Genomic DNA, 16,929 nt, shown 5'->3' with positions numbered 1-16,929 from the left:
TAGCAGACCAGAGAAGACACCAATTCATGTCTTTTGGTCTCTTTTTCTCATGAGACTTACCAATGCAAATGTCTCCTCTTCTGCTAGGCAGCACTGTAAATAGGAGCCTGTTTCAAACACCTGTTCCAAAGGCAGAAAAGGCAGGAGCCTGTGTTTTCCAGACACTGAGGTCACAATGTTTTCTTACTGTTATTTCATCAGAAAAGTTTTTTTTTTTTTTTTTTAATGTTTTTTTCCCCTTTTCCACTGTTATAAGTCTTTTGATTTTCTCATGGGCCCTCAGATATGTTTTGGGGACACAGGTATGCTTTGTTCTGATTTTATCTTTTGTGATCAAGAAGGCCAGGTATTGCACAGAAACTATAGGTGTTCCCTGTCTCGGGAAAAGTCTAGGTCTTGTTTTTCCTCCTATGAAGATTCTAAATGCCACATCTGACAATTTTTCTTAATTAGCAGTGCAAACATTTCTTAAGGTTGCTTCTTGTTACAGCTCCACAAAAGTGCTACAGTGAGGAGCTGCAGCAGCCAAAGAGATGAATGTAGATAAAATTAGAGAGATTTATTTATAGTAATATTAATGATCAAATTAAAGTGGGAATTGATATTAGCTGTCTTGAAATAATATACAGTAAACCCCACTGATTTAGGCTAAGATGAGTGAAATAAGGCAGTTCTAATTTAGTTAAGTATCTGAGTTATTAGATTGAATGACTAAAAGTGACAGTTTCTTTAGAACTGATGGCTGGACAGTAGAAAACTACTATACCAGCTTTATGCTTAAATATAATAACAGGATTCAAAAAGTTTGCTTTCCTAAAGGGGTTAAACATTCTTCCTGCAAACTAATATTACCATATTCATTTGCCCAACAAAACTAGTTTTAGTTTGAAAACTAAAGTCCAACCCACTTTTTAGTTATCTGTTCTTATTTAGCAGAGTTTAAATATTTATTCATATGTACTTGGTTAAATCTTTGTTTAAAACCATTATACTTAAAATACTTATGTTACAGCATATCTAGTGTTTAAAATAGTAAAAATATTAATGCTGAATGCATGATCTTCCACTTATTTCCCCTAATGCCACAACTCAGATGAGAGGCCAGATGGAGTCTCATCTGAAGGAGTTAGAGCATGTCCGTGATTCCTTGACGGCGGCCGAACGGAGGCTTCAGGAGTGTCAGGAAAGTCTGCAGCGCTGCAAGGGGAAATGTGCAGAACAGGCACAGACCATTAGGGAGCTTCAGGGCCAGGTGTCCAGCGGTCGTTTTGAGTTTTGCTAGATGTGTTAAAGCAATGCTTTGGATTGATTTCACCAGTTGAGGGCACTCATGTCAGGGGTTGATTTTTTAATTCCCATCTAAATCAGTTCATAAAACAGTTTCATGCAGATACTGCAATATTACTTTGCAGCTATTCTTTTAGTATTTTATAGTGAAAAATTGGTAATTAAAATTGCTAATTTAGTGTATTCATACAAATCTAGACATATGAGGACACAGTAATAGCATGAGAGAAGGAGCAAAGCTGTGCTTACATGTGTGTTTCTTGATGTCAGGTTAAGGTAAATTATTATAGTGTACAAAAATTCTAATTTATTTTAATTACAATTGTGCATCAGGTTTATTGGGGTTATTTTCAGTCTTTTTTTTGATATATACTTCTTTACTTCATCAGAGTAGGGATCATGTGTGTCTTGTTAATCACCACTCAATCACCTTCTAGCTTAATGTAAGCACCCAATAAGTACATTTAAAATTAATTATTTTTTTAAATCAAAGAAGCATGTCCAAGGATAGTAGCAAGTCTTTTTCTTTACTTGAAAAACAGTATTAGGAAGGATTCCCTGTCTATCTTCCAAATATAATCTGGATTTTAATTTTTTAAATTGTTAAAAAAAATTTTTGTTTGGATTTTAATTTTGAAATGCATCCTGTTTTTAAAAACATGCAGACAAAATTTTCAGTGAATTAAATTTCTGGGAAGAAATTTTTCTAGGAAGATATAAAGTTATACAGATGAGCCTAAATTATGAATTGAAATTATGACAAAAAGTATATATATTTCTTATTATCAAAGCTTCTTAAGCTATTTAAATCAGCTTTTGAAGCAATGGGAGGAGGCATAGGCAAATGTGTCTTTGGTTGATTTGTTTATTTTGTTTCTTATAAAAATATGTTGTTTACTTATAGTGACAACTTCACAGATAATCAGTTATCAAGTGATATTTTAATACTGTTTAAAATTTTCATATTTCAACTTAAATGTCCTTTTTCAATAAAGTATTGTTCAGAATGTTTTAATTGCCATTGTCCAGAAAAATTTTCAGTTAGTGATTTTCCCACATAGGCAATATAGTTTTTTAAAATTTAACTGGAAACTTAAGAACTTGTATTTTAGCAATGTAACATTTGTTGGTGTCTGTCTCTGTAAGAGTAGTAATAATATTTATACCTTCTTATTCAATAACATACATAGATTTCTTTGGAAGTTGATTGTAAAGAAAACAACCAAATTTTGTACACAGGTATTGATATTCAAATCTGTATCCCACAAATATATATGATCAATTATGTTTCAGTTAAAAACTGTCAAAAAAAAAAAAAAAAACCAAGAAAACATTTTTATTTCCTTTTAGGTTGATGGAAATCCCAATCTTCTGGGAAAGCTTTCTCTGGAAGAGGAAAATTATCTTATTCAGTTGAAATGTGAAAACCTTAAGCAGTAAGTATTAAATTGACTTAAAATTAGTGTTACATTTTTCTCTACACACTGTAATTTAAAAATATATGTTTTCTGTAAAAAGAAAATTAGAACAGATGGAGACAGAAAATAAAGAGCTTGAAAAGAAGCTCGCAAACCAAGAAGAATGTCTTAAGCACAGCAATCTTAAGTTTAAAGAGAAATCTGCAGAATATTCAGCCTTGGCCAGGCAACTGGAAGCTGCTTTAGAAGAAGGAAGACAAAAGGTACAGGTGGCCTTCATTTAGAAACCTTTTAATTACTTTACCAAAGAATTGTCTTTTTAAACAGACAATATCTCATCTTGTCAAACTTACAATTATTGTTTTTATCCTGATGACCGTGAAAGGAGTGATTACATTTTTGCTCTTTACCTACTTTCTGTTTGGAGCAAAACAGGTATATTACTGGGCTAAAGTTACTTCACTAGATAAGTGGTGAAATGGCAGGGTAAAGGCCAGAGGTGGAAAACACTTTGAAGATGTCACAGCCCCCCCACCCCCATATATATAAAACCAAATTGAATGTGCAAATAATTGAGATTTTGGTTTTGATTAGGATCTGGAATGCTGTGAAGATAAAGTCCCTTTAGACAAATATTGTTGAATAAATACATACATGTAGGAACTAAATTCTAGTTAAATCCACTAGGTTAGCATTCAGTGAATACCTCCATGTGCATCAGTCACTCTGCTAGTGCTTGAGATGCAAAGACAAATAAGGCCTGGCTGCAGCTCTGAGGATACAGTCTGGTAGGGAGTAACATGCAAACAGACAAATGTCATCCAGCATGTAGGTGCTGTAATGAAGGATGGGTTCAAGGTACGCTGGTAAGAGTAGTTATTTCAATCTGGAGGTGAGAGGAAGACCTCAAAGAGGTAAATTTATCAAACAATTTGAAAATCTAATCTTGAAAGGATATAAGGTGGGCTTTGGAGTCCAACAGGAAGTGGATTTGAATTCTGGCTCTGACACATTGTGCTCTCACCCAGAGCAGATTATTTCTCTTAATTTTAGCTTCTTCATCAGTAAAATGGGGATGATGAGTTTCCTCATAGGATTTAGTGATGCTAAATAGTGGCTCTCAGATGTATATCTCTACCATGTATCTCTCTCCCCAGATGTATCTCTCTCCGCAGTGAAATCCAAATTCAAATATTTTGCTACTTACTTGGTATCTCCACTTAACATAGGCATCTCAAACTTAATATGTCCAAAACCAAATTCTGAATCTTTCCGATTAGACTGTTTTCTGTCCATGATCTTCCTCAAACCCATTAATGGCGATTCTGTAAAAGTCAGATAAAAATCTGATATTGAAATGTGGCTCTTATATCACAAGTGTCACATATATACTCATATTTTGATATTTTTAAACTCTGGGAAACCAATTTAAATTGATTTTGAGAGAGACATCATTGAATAAAAGCAAAATAATAAAATGTACTGCCAATGGTAGAAATGTAATACAGATTTCTCAGTGCCACCAGTCTTCAGGGGGAAAATTAGAAGTGACTTTATCTTGGGTGCTGCCTAAGTGGGCTTTGGAAATGCCAGGTGTTCTCAGATTCCTTCCCCAAAATGTTCAGAGTCTCTAGAGATATGTCTGCCTATTCCTTTCTCTCCTGCTGCAGTGGAATAGAAGGCCATCTTTAGTTTCTGCCCATGTGAGGGGGTACCACCAATTCTTCTGTCACCATTGCCCACACTGAGGGGACACTGTCAAGGGCATGGACGTTTGTCCTGAGGGTATTTCTCCCATAGCTTCAGATCCTGGTAGCATCCCTCGCACACAATCACCTTTGGAATTTATGCAGTAGATATCTTTGTAAATCACTTTATAATAACTTTGAGTCCATAGGAGTTAGGTTAGAGGACAGTCCTTTCCACTAACTCCTTGCTCCTGGACCAGTCCCTGCCTCTACTCTCGTTCTTGTGGCTCCATCCCAACATTCTTACAAGTAGGTTCCCACATATCTGAATCATTGGATGAATACTGCTAAGCTAGACTTTCTGCTAAAATAAGCATTAAGAGAAATATGAAAACTCAAATTTGGACCACTTTGGAAGTGAATGCATGGAAAACAAATCACGTGTGTGTGTGTATGTACATTGCCCCCCCCCCCAATTTTGTATATCCATATGTATAATCATCAGTTAATGAGAACATTCTATATTCCACCACCACTGTAGATACCATGGTGAATATAAATGTTATAAAAAATGGCATTTTCTCTCAGTACATTTTAAAAATATACTGTTGGGGAAAACACCTACTTAAGTCACAGAGCAGAGAGAATGTGTACACCTCTTCAATCTCAAGCTAATTTTGCATATATTTAATGCTACAAAGATAAGTACACAAACTTATACTATCTGTGCTTCTTCAAGATAGAACATCTTTAAACATTTCCTAATTAAATTGTCTAATTTATTACTTAATATCTGTTTGGAAGAAATGGGTACAGTATAACTGTATCAAAGCTATACATCATATTTTAAAGAAAGCACATTTAGTTATTTTACTCTGTTAATAAAAATTACAGGTTTCTGAAGAAATAGAAAAAATGTCATCTAGAGAGAGGGCTTTACAAATTAAAATATTAGATCTGGAAACGGAGCTTAGAAAGAAAAATGAAGAACAAAATCAGCTTGTTTGCAAAATGAACAGTGTAAGTATTAATATGAGTTGATGTCTTATCATAAAAAATACATTAGCATTTAACATTCTTACCGTGTGGTTTAGTTAAATAGTTGAAGTACAGAGTGAGAGGAATCAAGCCTCATGCTTTAACCAATATTAAAAAAACAATATAAAACATAAAAATAAAAATGTCAGGATCTTGCCAAAGAATTTATTATCCTGCCTCCTTGGTAGCATCTTTGGCATTGCCCCCAAGTCTCATCAGGCCCTTTTGCTGCATTTTACTTTTGCATGACAGCTGCTTAATGAAAGTTACAGACATGATCTACTTATTTTCTTCCTGGTATGAATTTTTCATTTTTTAAAGATAAATACAATTTAAACTATTATTATGAGTTAGATTTTTGTATCTGCCTTGAATCATGAATATTTCTTAGAAAGATATAATTTGCTATTAAATATTCAGTATTGTTATATCTGCATATGAGATGGATACTTTGGTTCACTCAGCTATGAAAAGAAAATACCAAATAGGCTGTGTTTAATTAGTCTTCTCATATTTTTTCCTGAATATTCATGAAATAGTCAATTGGCATAAGATACTCTGAAAGCTAGCATTAGTCGTGATTAAATTACGTAACAACTTTCTACTTAACAATGACACAGAGAATAATGACACTTTATTTTTTCTGGGAGCTACATACTCTATAAAAACTATTTTTTTCATTCCCAAGTATCTGACAAGTTGAAAACCTAAAAAGTTCAAAATATTGTTTTTGGCATGCACTATTTAATTTTATTGCCATCAAAATTTTCATGATAGTTTAATCAGAACAAAATATTTATCACTTTTAATTTAGCACAGGCCTTCTCTATATTTCTAAACTTTTTTTTAGTCACCATCAGAGTTTCTGATGTTATAAAATATGTGTGGTGTTCTTTGTGTAATTGAAGCCTCTGGAAAAACAAATTAAGGTAAACTAAGATCAGGTGAGATCGGCTATAATGTTCCAAGTAGTTGGCTAGAGCTATTAAACAGTTTTTAGATCTGATGTTTTGTTAAACCTGATTATTTTTGCACTAGTAAAAATCTAGAATTCTAAGCATAGATTTAGACATTGCTGAGAAATGAGTTTATGTGTTCTGTGCTTTCCAGGGGACAGTTCAGAGGGCAGTTTGGTATTTATATTATATATATGCTGTAGCCCCCATTGAATTGTAAGCATCCCGAGAGCCTGCCTCACAGTTGACTTTATCCCTGGTATCTTCCGCGGGGCCCTGACCACCCTGTAGGCCTTTTCTTATTTTCTGCTCGAGTACCCTAGTGGGGGATGGAGTGAATGCACAGGGTGACCTCAGCAGACTTACCCAAGGCTACCCTCCTGCAGCCTGAAATGTCTTTGAAGTGTTATGTATTATCCTATCATCAATTCACATTTTACGTTTTACTCTACAGTACCAGTGTGTGTGTTACTATTTTTCTCTCCAAATTGTTGAGTAAAATTGATGCTCCATAAAGATTGACTATATTCATTCTGCGACTTTGTGTAGCCCAGTCTGGCATGTTGCTTCATACCACCCCACTCCTCTGACAGGCATTGCTCAGTTTCAGGAGGTATCAGGTATCATTGAACACCTGATATGAAGGACATAAAAGATCTCGCTTCTCAAGGTCCTACGTTTCAGTTGGAAGCTGGATGTTATTTGCAGCCTGTCTTTATCTAAAGCATTTTCAGTGAACAGATCTACTTAGGAATTTATATGCAACTACTTAAGAATTTATATGCAACTTAAAAAAAGTATTGATTTTTAAAATTTTTTCCTCCTAGAACATCTATAATATTAAAAGTTCTTTTTATTTTTTAAAGGAATCTAGAAATAAAATGTTGACATTATCAAAACTAGAATTCTTTCAATTTTTAAAATAGCAAGTTTTATATTTTATGGCATAAAATATAAATGTGCAGGCAGAGAAAATGGCAAAAACTAGTGTGAAAATACGTCATGTTAAATGTAATGGAAACTGTGATGGTTTTAAATAAAACCCATTTATTAAGTTAATCATGTTAAAAATGTAATGTTCAGGGCTAAGTGAATGTGTATTATAAGAAACTATATCACAGTAGAGATCAACCATGTGTGTCCTTTAATTATTAATTTTAAAGAAAAGTGATGTCTAATATAATTTAATAATGGACACTTCAGATGTGAAGATTGTTTTAAAATATGAAAAATGTATTTTCAGTTATTATATACACATTTTATGTTATGACTTTTATCCTTTGATATAAGTGCCATTATTGACTATCTTTATTTCTTTTTTTTTTTTATTTAGAAAGCACAACATCAGGAAGTGTGTTTGAAAGAAATACAACATAGTCTTGAGAAGTCGGAGAACCAAAATGAGAGTATTAAGAATTATTTACAGTTTCTTAAAACTTCTTATGTAACGATGTTTGGATAAATTGTCAGATTTATTTTCTATAAGCAGTAGGTTTGTACTGTGAGTCTAAAAAACGATTAGGTAAAAAAATAAATGAATACACTACCATTTGTTTTACCTTATGACTTATGGGTGATAGTACTAGAATTTTTATATAAAGATTTTTGAAACATAATTTATTATCTAATTGAAACTTTAAAACAATATAGCTGTTAGTATTCTTTTTTCCTGGATAACTCTCATTTTGCTCTGATTTAATTCTTTTTTAAATTGGTTTTTAGAATATTTTTCTTCCACATATAGAAGTCAGAATCATTCTTTGTGATGTCTGTAGCCACCATTCAAGTGAATTTGTAATAAATCTAGGCCAAATATGATTTTAAATACTGTATGTAATTGTTTTATATTGTAATGTGTATAAATATAATAAAAATATTCCTGATTTTAATTTTTAATAATCGTATAATTATGTACTTTCTAAAGGTACCACGTCTCAATATACTTAATATTGCTTCAAGTATATGCTCAGTTGCTGTTATAATTTCTCTTAGGTTTTATATATAAAATTTTAAGTCATAGCTATTGAATGCCAACTGATGTGGCAGATGAAAACATGTTGGCAAGCATTGTTTCATTATAAAGAATAGACAATCAGGCTGTCCTATGTCTCTTGTTCAGTTAATATTAGTGATTATCTATATTATATACACATTCTAAAGCCCCTGAGTTAATTAAAAGATTAAAAGGGAACTTGTCCCACCCTTCCCATGACCAACTCACATGGGATGATCAAAATAAGAACTCTTAATATCAAGAAGCTTTAGGATAGGTCTTTATTATTGCAGGGAAGTTGTCCAAGTTGACCAAGAACTTGTTCCCTGTAATCTCCCACCCTATATGCCAAGGTAAGATACTCTAAAAGGGAATGGATGAATTTACAAGGGATCAAGAATATCGACTCTTCTTGGACAATGACTTGAAAGGTCTTTATTCAAAGAACACTCAGGTCTTAAAAGATCATTCAAATAGGCAGGCTGTGTACTACACAGTCCCAGCCTATGAACAGAGCAATCTCTCCAAGGTGTTTTATTCTCTTTTCTGATCAGAAATGGGGCCTGCTCGCCATTGGTCCCCTTACTCCTTAGACTGTCATATCATCCACAGGGGATTACTTCCTGATGTCCCAATTGCTTCATAGTATTTTTCTTAAAATAGCAAAATATACAAAATACAGAACGTCACAAATTGGCCACACTTTTTTGTCCAACAATTGCTGACAAGATTAGTGTTGCCTTTTTTTTTTTTTCAATAGTACTGCAAGTACTGAAAAAACATTATTAACTCTTACGGCCCTTTCTTCATCTCCTAAGGCAAAGGGAGCATTAAGAAATGCTCACAGGAAAGAAAACTAAGCCTCGAGTTATGCTCACTAACCTGTGAGCTCCTTAAAGGCAGAACTGTACCTTATTCATATTTGTATGTCAGCCCCTATACAATACATGATATATATATATAGTAGGTCCTCAGTTGATGTTTGTGGATAGATAGATGAAATTTGAAAGAGGGAGGTATTCATATTCCTGCTTTAGATATTAAAAATGTAAGCATAGAGGGATTAACTACCATGACTGCATTATAAAACTTATGTTTTTAAAGTTGGCAGATGAGCTTAAGTCTTCTGACTCCAAAATTAACGTTCTGTGTACCGTGCTGTCTTCCTATTGCATCAGCAGCAGCACCCAGCAGCAGCATTGCTATTATTTATTATTGATTGAGCACTTGGTATGTACTTAGAACAGACAAAGTTCTAAGTGTGATACATGGATTAACTCATTTGTTTTTCAGGAAACTAAGACATGGAAACAAGGTGACACAGCTAGTAAGTGACAGGCATCCAGAATTTCTGCTCTTAACTGTGACCATACTACCTCTGTAACCCTTTCATGGTAGTAGTTTCTTTTAACAGCAATGTATCCCATCCACAAACACTTTCTCTTTCTCATGTTTTTTATTTTTAATTATCATCAAAATAATTTGTCTATAGCATTTAAAAATTGGTTCCTGCAATGTTTTAGATAGACAGGAAGGAAAGACTACCAGAGTCCCTAAGGTTTATACAAAGCTATGGGAGCATGACAAAGGAAGTTGGCAGATCCTAGAAGAACTTCAACAATCTCTGTGCTTAATTCTTTGTGGAGCATGAAGCACACACATTGGGTTCTTCTGATGTGTGAACACCCAAACTTAGCGCCAGCGAGGCCCCAGAGTCAAAGTCCTGGTGTCCCTGAGTAGTGTTTCTGCTTCCAGCTTTCCACCATCCCAACAAGCCCATTTCCCCACAGTACTGAAAACGTTTGTAAGATTTTCCCTTTATGCTTGATATTCAGAGCCTAAAGCTTTTCTTAAACTATAAAAGTTTTCTTCCATTATCTGTGTTTTTATTACTTCTCCACATGTTCCTTTTCTCCTACTCGTTTGGTCTCCCGGATCTGACCTCCAGGTGACTTGGACTTCTCTCAGGGTATCTGTCACTGGGTTTCTTGTGAAGTATTTCTTTCACCTGATTTTTCTGACCACTAATGTGGTTTCCAAGGGTAGTCATTCTATTTCTCTGTTGAGTGTTGAATTTTTAATTAAGAGATTGTGTGTGTTTCAGTTTTGAAAGTCTTTTTTTTTTTAGTTGTGTAATTCTGTTACATTTTCTTATTAAAATTCTCTTCTGCCTCTTCCATTGGTCTACTTAAGTAGGTATCTCTTATTTCTGTCCTGCCTTTCCTTCTGAGCCCCAGAAGTGAGTTAATTTTCCCTGCCTACTCGTGGATGTGGTTTTCTCAACACTTGCCAGCAACCTGTCATGCATTTCTCTTGGGCAGTAGCAAACCAAATGGTGAAATATGTGATGGCTTCAGTTCCCATGGACCTGTTAGACTGTTACCATCTGCTGAGTTTCTATGAAGAATTGTTCTGCTCCCAGACTTTTTCAGTCACAAGCAGCAGTACTTTCCCAAAGTGATTGGAAAGTGATTCATTAGAGAGCCCCCTTCAGGGTTTTCTGGGGTCAGGAGGTCTGTTGTAGCAGACAGCAAGTGTAGTCCTCTTTGCAGGTGTGCCACAAGCAGGGTATGTGGTTGGAAAAATGTGCAGCAATTTAAAGAATGAATTTGATCTATATCTGCTGGCTTGTAATTTATTTGAGATTTTTCTTTTTAGGTGAAAAAGTCAAAATTATGTGTTCAGTATGTTTCATTTTTTGTAATTAAAATTCTATTTGTGTATATAAGTCCACATATGTTGGTGTGTGCATGGAGAAAGGTAGAGATTGGGAAAATAGTATCTTTTCCTCTATGTAATTTTATTTTGTTTCACTTATTCTAATGAGATTTTATTACTTTTGATTTTTTTTCTAATCAGATAAAATAAAAAATTTTAAAGGTCAGACGATGGGCATGATAGGTGTTAGGGAGTGGGAAAGTGGGATTGGTGGGAGGTTATGGTCCAAGAATGAAATATTGGAATTTGATTTTCAGAGGTGGAGTAGTTTTGGACAAGGAAAAAGTGAAGAGAAGCCTGCAAAGGGTGGAGATGGAGGTCCCATGAGTCCAGGGTGCTGAGTAACTAAGAAGCTTTGGACAGTGAAGCTGTCTAGGATGGGTTAGGTATTGGGGTAAAGCAGAAGAAAAAGTATCCTGGTTCATTGTGAGCAGATGAGTAGACAGATGACAGTGATGAGGAATGAACTTTTAAAACTCTCACACTTTCTGATTGCACTTAGAATAAAACCTGAACTCTTCAGCATGGCCCTCAAGGCCTGGGCAATCTGGGCCTGCCCACCCCGTCACCTCCTCTCCTTCTACTCTCCTCCCCACCTACCACATCTATTTGCACTTGGTTTTCTTGAAAACCAAGCTTATTTCTTCCTTCCTTTTCTCATCTTGGAATGCTCTTTTCCCCACTTTTGGCCTCACTAAATGCTACTCATTCTCTCATATAGCTTCCTCTTCTTTTCCTTCATATTTGGCAATAATTTGTGTGATTGTTTCATGTTTGTCTCACTAGATTGTAACCTCAAGGAGGATTTACTGTTCTATAATCAATATCTAACACAGTGCCTGACACATGGCAGATACTAAATACAAATATGTTGGATGCACGTATATGCTGCTGTTGGTTCTGCGCTTCAAAGCTGGGAGACAGGATTTGCCTAAGAGTGGCAGGGAAACAATATGAAGTCTGGAGGAATGATTAGCTTTCACTCCCCAGGGCTGCATGTTTCCTAGAAAAGGGGAGGGGTTTCCTGTCTGGCAGAGTTAGAGATTCAGGGTGCAGGAGACCTCATTTATAATCAGACGAGTGTTCCAGAAGCTGCAGTGGAAAATGTCATGAGAGAGTTGGCAGTGGGACTGAGTCAGGAAGGTGGAATGGGTTCCTTTACAGCTGCTTGCTTCAGATAGTTTGAGAGGAATTTCTATTTTTCGTCTACTAAGAATAAAAATCCCACGTGTTGTCTTTTCTTTTGATACTACTGAATTGGGAAAGATGCTTAAATCTGAAGTATAACTGTGTGTTTTGGTTTATTTAACATTATAACTGGTTGTGGAACTTTCAGGAAACACTTCCACAAAAGAAAAAATAAGTAGTAAAAAAGTTTAACATTTTTTTCCTTAAAATTTAAGATTTGCTTAAAACTGTAATGCGTGGACTTATTTTTTAAAAATAACCGAAGTACTGTGCTGTTTTTTTTTTTTTTTACTTCAACATAATTTGGGCTGGGCAAGGGGTAGGAAGAACTGTAAGGAACCTTGTATATGTAGTATGTTGTTGTTAGATGAAGTTAATACTGACAACAGTGAGATTGCTGTTAAAACTATAAAAATCAAACCTGTGATTAACTATCATGTATTATGTGATTAGAAACATTTTAATGGTACGGTGGCAACCACTTTTTGCAGGCCTAAAGTTTATTATTTGCAACTTTTTTGTAAAGTAGATATCTTTTCCATAATTAAAAGCAAAAAAGGAGTGCTTCTTTTTTTTAAAAGAACTAAACAGAAAGCGTATCTAAACACAAGGCCATAAGACATATGTAAATGATCTTTAAGAAAAAAACCAAGATTTTATTATAATACTGGTAAAGAAAACTTCTTGAATATCAGCAGAGTGTAACCCAACCTAAAACTTCTTTTTGTCTATTTTTAAAAGATTTGCTTTTAGTTCTACTAACACACACAGTTAATTACCTTAAAACTTCATAAATTTTCATTTTCAGGCTAAAGGTATAACTCGGTTCTATAGTTTGAACTTGTCTTATTTGAAGAGTTTTATTTTAGCATTTCTGATAGTGTTCATGTGGCAGTAGAAGCATTTCAAGAAATAAGAATTTTAGTTTCAAATGAGCTGACTCTTAAAGCACAATACTTGGTAATATAGTAGAGACTTGTATTAGTTTTCTGTTGCTTATAACAGAATACCTGAAACTAGGTAATGTATAAAGAAACAAAATTTATTTCTTACAGTTTTGGAGGCTGGGAAGTCCAAAGTCCAGGGGGCACATCTGGCATGGGCCTTCTTGGTGGGGACTCAGCAGAGTCTCGATGCTTCGTAGAATATCACATGGTGAAAGCTGAGCAAGAATGCTTGTTAACGTGTTTACTTACTCTCCTTATGAAGCCCTAGTCCACACCCATGAAAACCCATTAATCCATTAATGGATTAATTCATTCATGACAGCATAGTCCTCATGATCCAATCACCTCTTAAAGGCCCTACCTTTCAGATACCATATTAGGAATTAAGTTCCAACATAAGCTTGGAGAGGATAAATGTTTAAACCATAGCAACACTCAAAGACTTTTATCCTTTCTTTTTCCTGCCCCACATAAAAGAATTCTTACAAATTAATAAAATATGAATTTCCAACAGATAAAATGGTCAAAGGATAAGACTAGACAATTCACAAGAGAAAAATTACCAATGGCCAATGAACATGTTTACAAGATGTTCAGACTTATTAGTAAAGGAATGTAAAGGAAAACTAACCTTTTAAAATTCTTTTTGCCTGCAATAATTTCAAAGAGGCCATTGCCAGTATTAAAAAGATGGGGTAAAATGAGAATTCTCTTACACTACCAATGGAGCTTATTGTTAAATTATCTATGTACCCCATAATAGTACATTAACTATTATTCTATTGTTGGATTGTTGGGTTGTCTCCTTATGTAGTTGGAAAAATCCCCAAATGTTTGGAAATCAGGAAGATAATTAGAATAAAAACACAATTGACTGGAAGTTAAATATCTACTTATAGTGTATATGTTAAATATTAAATCAAAACACATGTAAAAATATTATGAACTGAACAATAATGAAGATATGACATATTAAAACTTGTGAAATACAGCTAATCAGTGCTTAGAGGGAAATTTATATGAATATATATGAAAAGGAAAAAGACTATAAATCAATATCCTGCAGTTCTACCTTAAGAAGCTAGAAAATGAACCAAAAAAAAAAAAAAAAAAGCCAAAATAAGTTAAAAGGAAGGAAACATTATAGATAAAAACAAAAACAAATGAATTAAAAAACATACATAAAATCAGCAAAGTCAGAAGTTGATTATTTCAAGATTAATAAATTAAGAAAAATAGAGAAAACAAATTATCAATATTCAGAATGAAAACGGGGACATTACTACAGATCTCAAAGCTGCTAAAAGGTAATGGGATATTTTGAACAACTTTATGCCAATAACTTTGAAAATTTAGATGAAATTGACAAATTCTTGAAATTATACAGCTTACCAAAATTCACAGAAGAAATAAGTAATTGGAATAGTCCAATATCCATTGAATAAATAAAAATTATTAAGAAACACCTCTCCTCCTCACCACCACAAACACACAAAATGAAAACTTAGGCTTCACTGTTGATTTTTTTCCAAATATTTAAGTAAGAAATAACATCAATCTTACATAAACACTTCCAATGAATAGAAGAAGAGGCAAATGCTTCTCAACTTTTTTTATGAGGTCAGTTTAACCTCAACAACCAAAACATGACAAGAACATTTTTAAGAAAAAAAATGCAGTCCAGTTTCACACATGAACATAGATGCAAAAATCCTAAACAAAATATTAGCATATTGGATCCAGTAATATGCAAATAAGATAATACGTGATGACCAAATGGAATTTATTTCAGGAATCCAAGGGTGGTTTAATATTTGAAAATCAATTGATTCAATTCATTCTGTTCTCCAAAAGAGGGAGAAAAATTATATAATCATTTTGATTGGTATTCTAAATAGTATTTCATACAAGTCAACATACATTCATAATGAAAAATCTTAATAAACTATAATAAAAGGGCATTTCTTAATCTCATAGAATATCTAAAAAATCCTACAACAAACATCATATTTAATGCTGAATTATTGAAAACTCTCCCTGAGATTACAAATAAGACAACAATGTCTGCTCTCATGTATTTCTATTCAAAATGGTACAGGAGGTCCTATCCAGTGCAATGAGGAAGAAAGAGAAATGGAAGGCATAAGGACTGAAATAGAGAAATAAATGCCATTATTTGCAAATGATATGACTACATAGAATATCCAAAAGAATTTGTAATCTATTAGAATTAAGAAAATTTATCAATATATTTGGATAGGTCAGTATACAAAAAAATTCGCTCTGTGTTGCAAAAGTAAACATGTAGAAAATGAAATTTTAAAAATAATACCATTGATACTAGCATCAATACAGTCAAATAGTCCACCTTTAAGTAACATTACATGAAACATCTAGGACTAGCAAAATATGTGCAAGGCATTTACACTGAAAACTACAAACATTATTGAGAGAAATTTAAAAAATTAAATGAATGGAAAGGATATACTATATTCATGAATTCTAAAGATGTTAGTCAACTCTTCCAAATTGATCTATAGATCTATAAATTCAACACAATGCCAATCAAAAGTTTTATTTTTTTAGTTGGCAATTGACAACCTGATTCTAAAATTTGCATTGAAATAAAAATGATGAAGAATGACTAATGCGATCTTGAAGAACAAAGGCAGAGGTCTTAGACTACAAGGTATCAAGACTTACTATAAAGCTACAGTTATTAGACAGAGTAGTACTGGTACAAAGATAGACAAATAGAACAATATAACAGAATAGAGAGTTCGAAAAGAAAATCCACCCACCTGATTTATGACATCTGATTTATCTGACTTGTGACAAAGATGACACTGTATACATTGAGAATGAACTGTATTTTCAATAAATGATGCTGGGTCAGTTAGATAGCCATATGGAAAAAAAAAACTTAACTCCCAGTTTAAACCATACACAAAATCTATTCAAGATAGATTATAGAACATAATATGAAAGGTAAAACAATAAAGCATTTAGTGAAACATAGACCATCTTTAATAGCTTGGGGTAGGCAAAGACTTCTTAACAGGGTACGAAAGGTGCTAACCATAAAAGAAATAATTGATAAATTGGATTATACTGAAATTGAGAACTTCTGATCATCAAAATGTCACAATTAAGAAAGTGAAAAGGTAATCCACAGAGAGGTTAAAAACATTATACAGTAAAGACTTATATCCAGAATTTATTTTATACTAACTAGGACCTAACTTTTAATTTTTAACAATCTAAGAGAATTTTAATACAATGTACAAGGGAATAAACATCAGCTTCAGGTATTGCTTGAACTGCCATCAACTAAATATTAATAAAAAATAAAAATACAGCACTCTAAAATTATAAACAAAATATTAATATGAACAAAATATTAAAGATTTATGACTTCAGAACTCCTTATAGCTTTCAAAGTGCGTTCACATTCTCACTTTAAAGATAAAACTAAAATCGAGAGATTATGACTTGACCAAATCAAAATTCATTTGAATGCTGAATGACAAGATTTGATGGTTCTTACTAGGTGCCAGGCATTGGCTAAGCAATGGAGTACCACAACAGAAGTGGTTCCTGCCAGCATCTAATTATTACTGTAAGTTAAATGCCTAAATTGCAAATTATTGTAGCAAATGACATGAATAATTTTGTTTCAATAGCCTGGAATTTTTT

At 33.5% G+C, this 16,929-nt stretch overlaps 1 protein-coding gene across 1 annotated transcript in view; it reads left to right on the top strand.

Moving 5' to 3' along the window:
- The window catches only part of ODF2L (outer dense fiber of sperm tails 2 like), a 37,431-nt gene extending 29,537 nt beyond the window's left edge, over nt 1-7,894 (top strand). Inside the window, exons 13-16 of the mRNA XM_063105003.1 lie at nt 2,638-2,723; nt 2,806-2,968; nt 5,288-5,413; nt 7,721-7,894. Of these exons, the coding sequence (XP_062961073.1) occupies nt 2,638-2,723; nt 2,806-2,968; nt 5,288-5,413; nt 7,721-7,849 (504 nt within the window). The 3' untranslated portion in view covers nt 7,850-7,894. The remainder of the gene's footprint in view (nt 1-2,637; nt 2,724-2,805; nt 2,969-5,287; nt 5,414-7,720) is intronic.
- The last annotated feature ends 9,035 nt before the right edge of the window (nt 7,895-16,929 follow it).

This window comes from Cynocephalus volans, chromosome 8 (assembly GCF_027409185.1).
Source record: "Cynocephalus volans isolate mCynVol1 chromosome 8, mCynVol1.pri, whole genome shotgun sequence".
Taxonomy (NCBI): Eukaryota; Metazoa; Chordata; class Mammalia; order Dermoptera; family Cynocephalidae; genus Cynocephalus; species Cynocephalus volans.
Note: the sequence above shows the minus strand (reverse complement) of the source record. Positions and strands in the feature narration are given on the sequence as shown.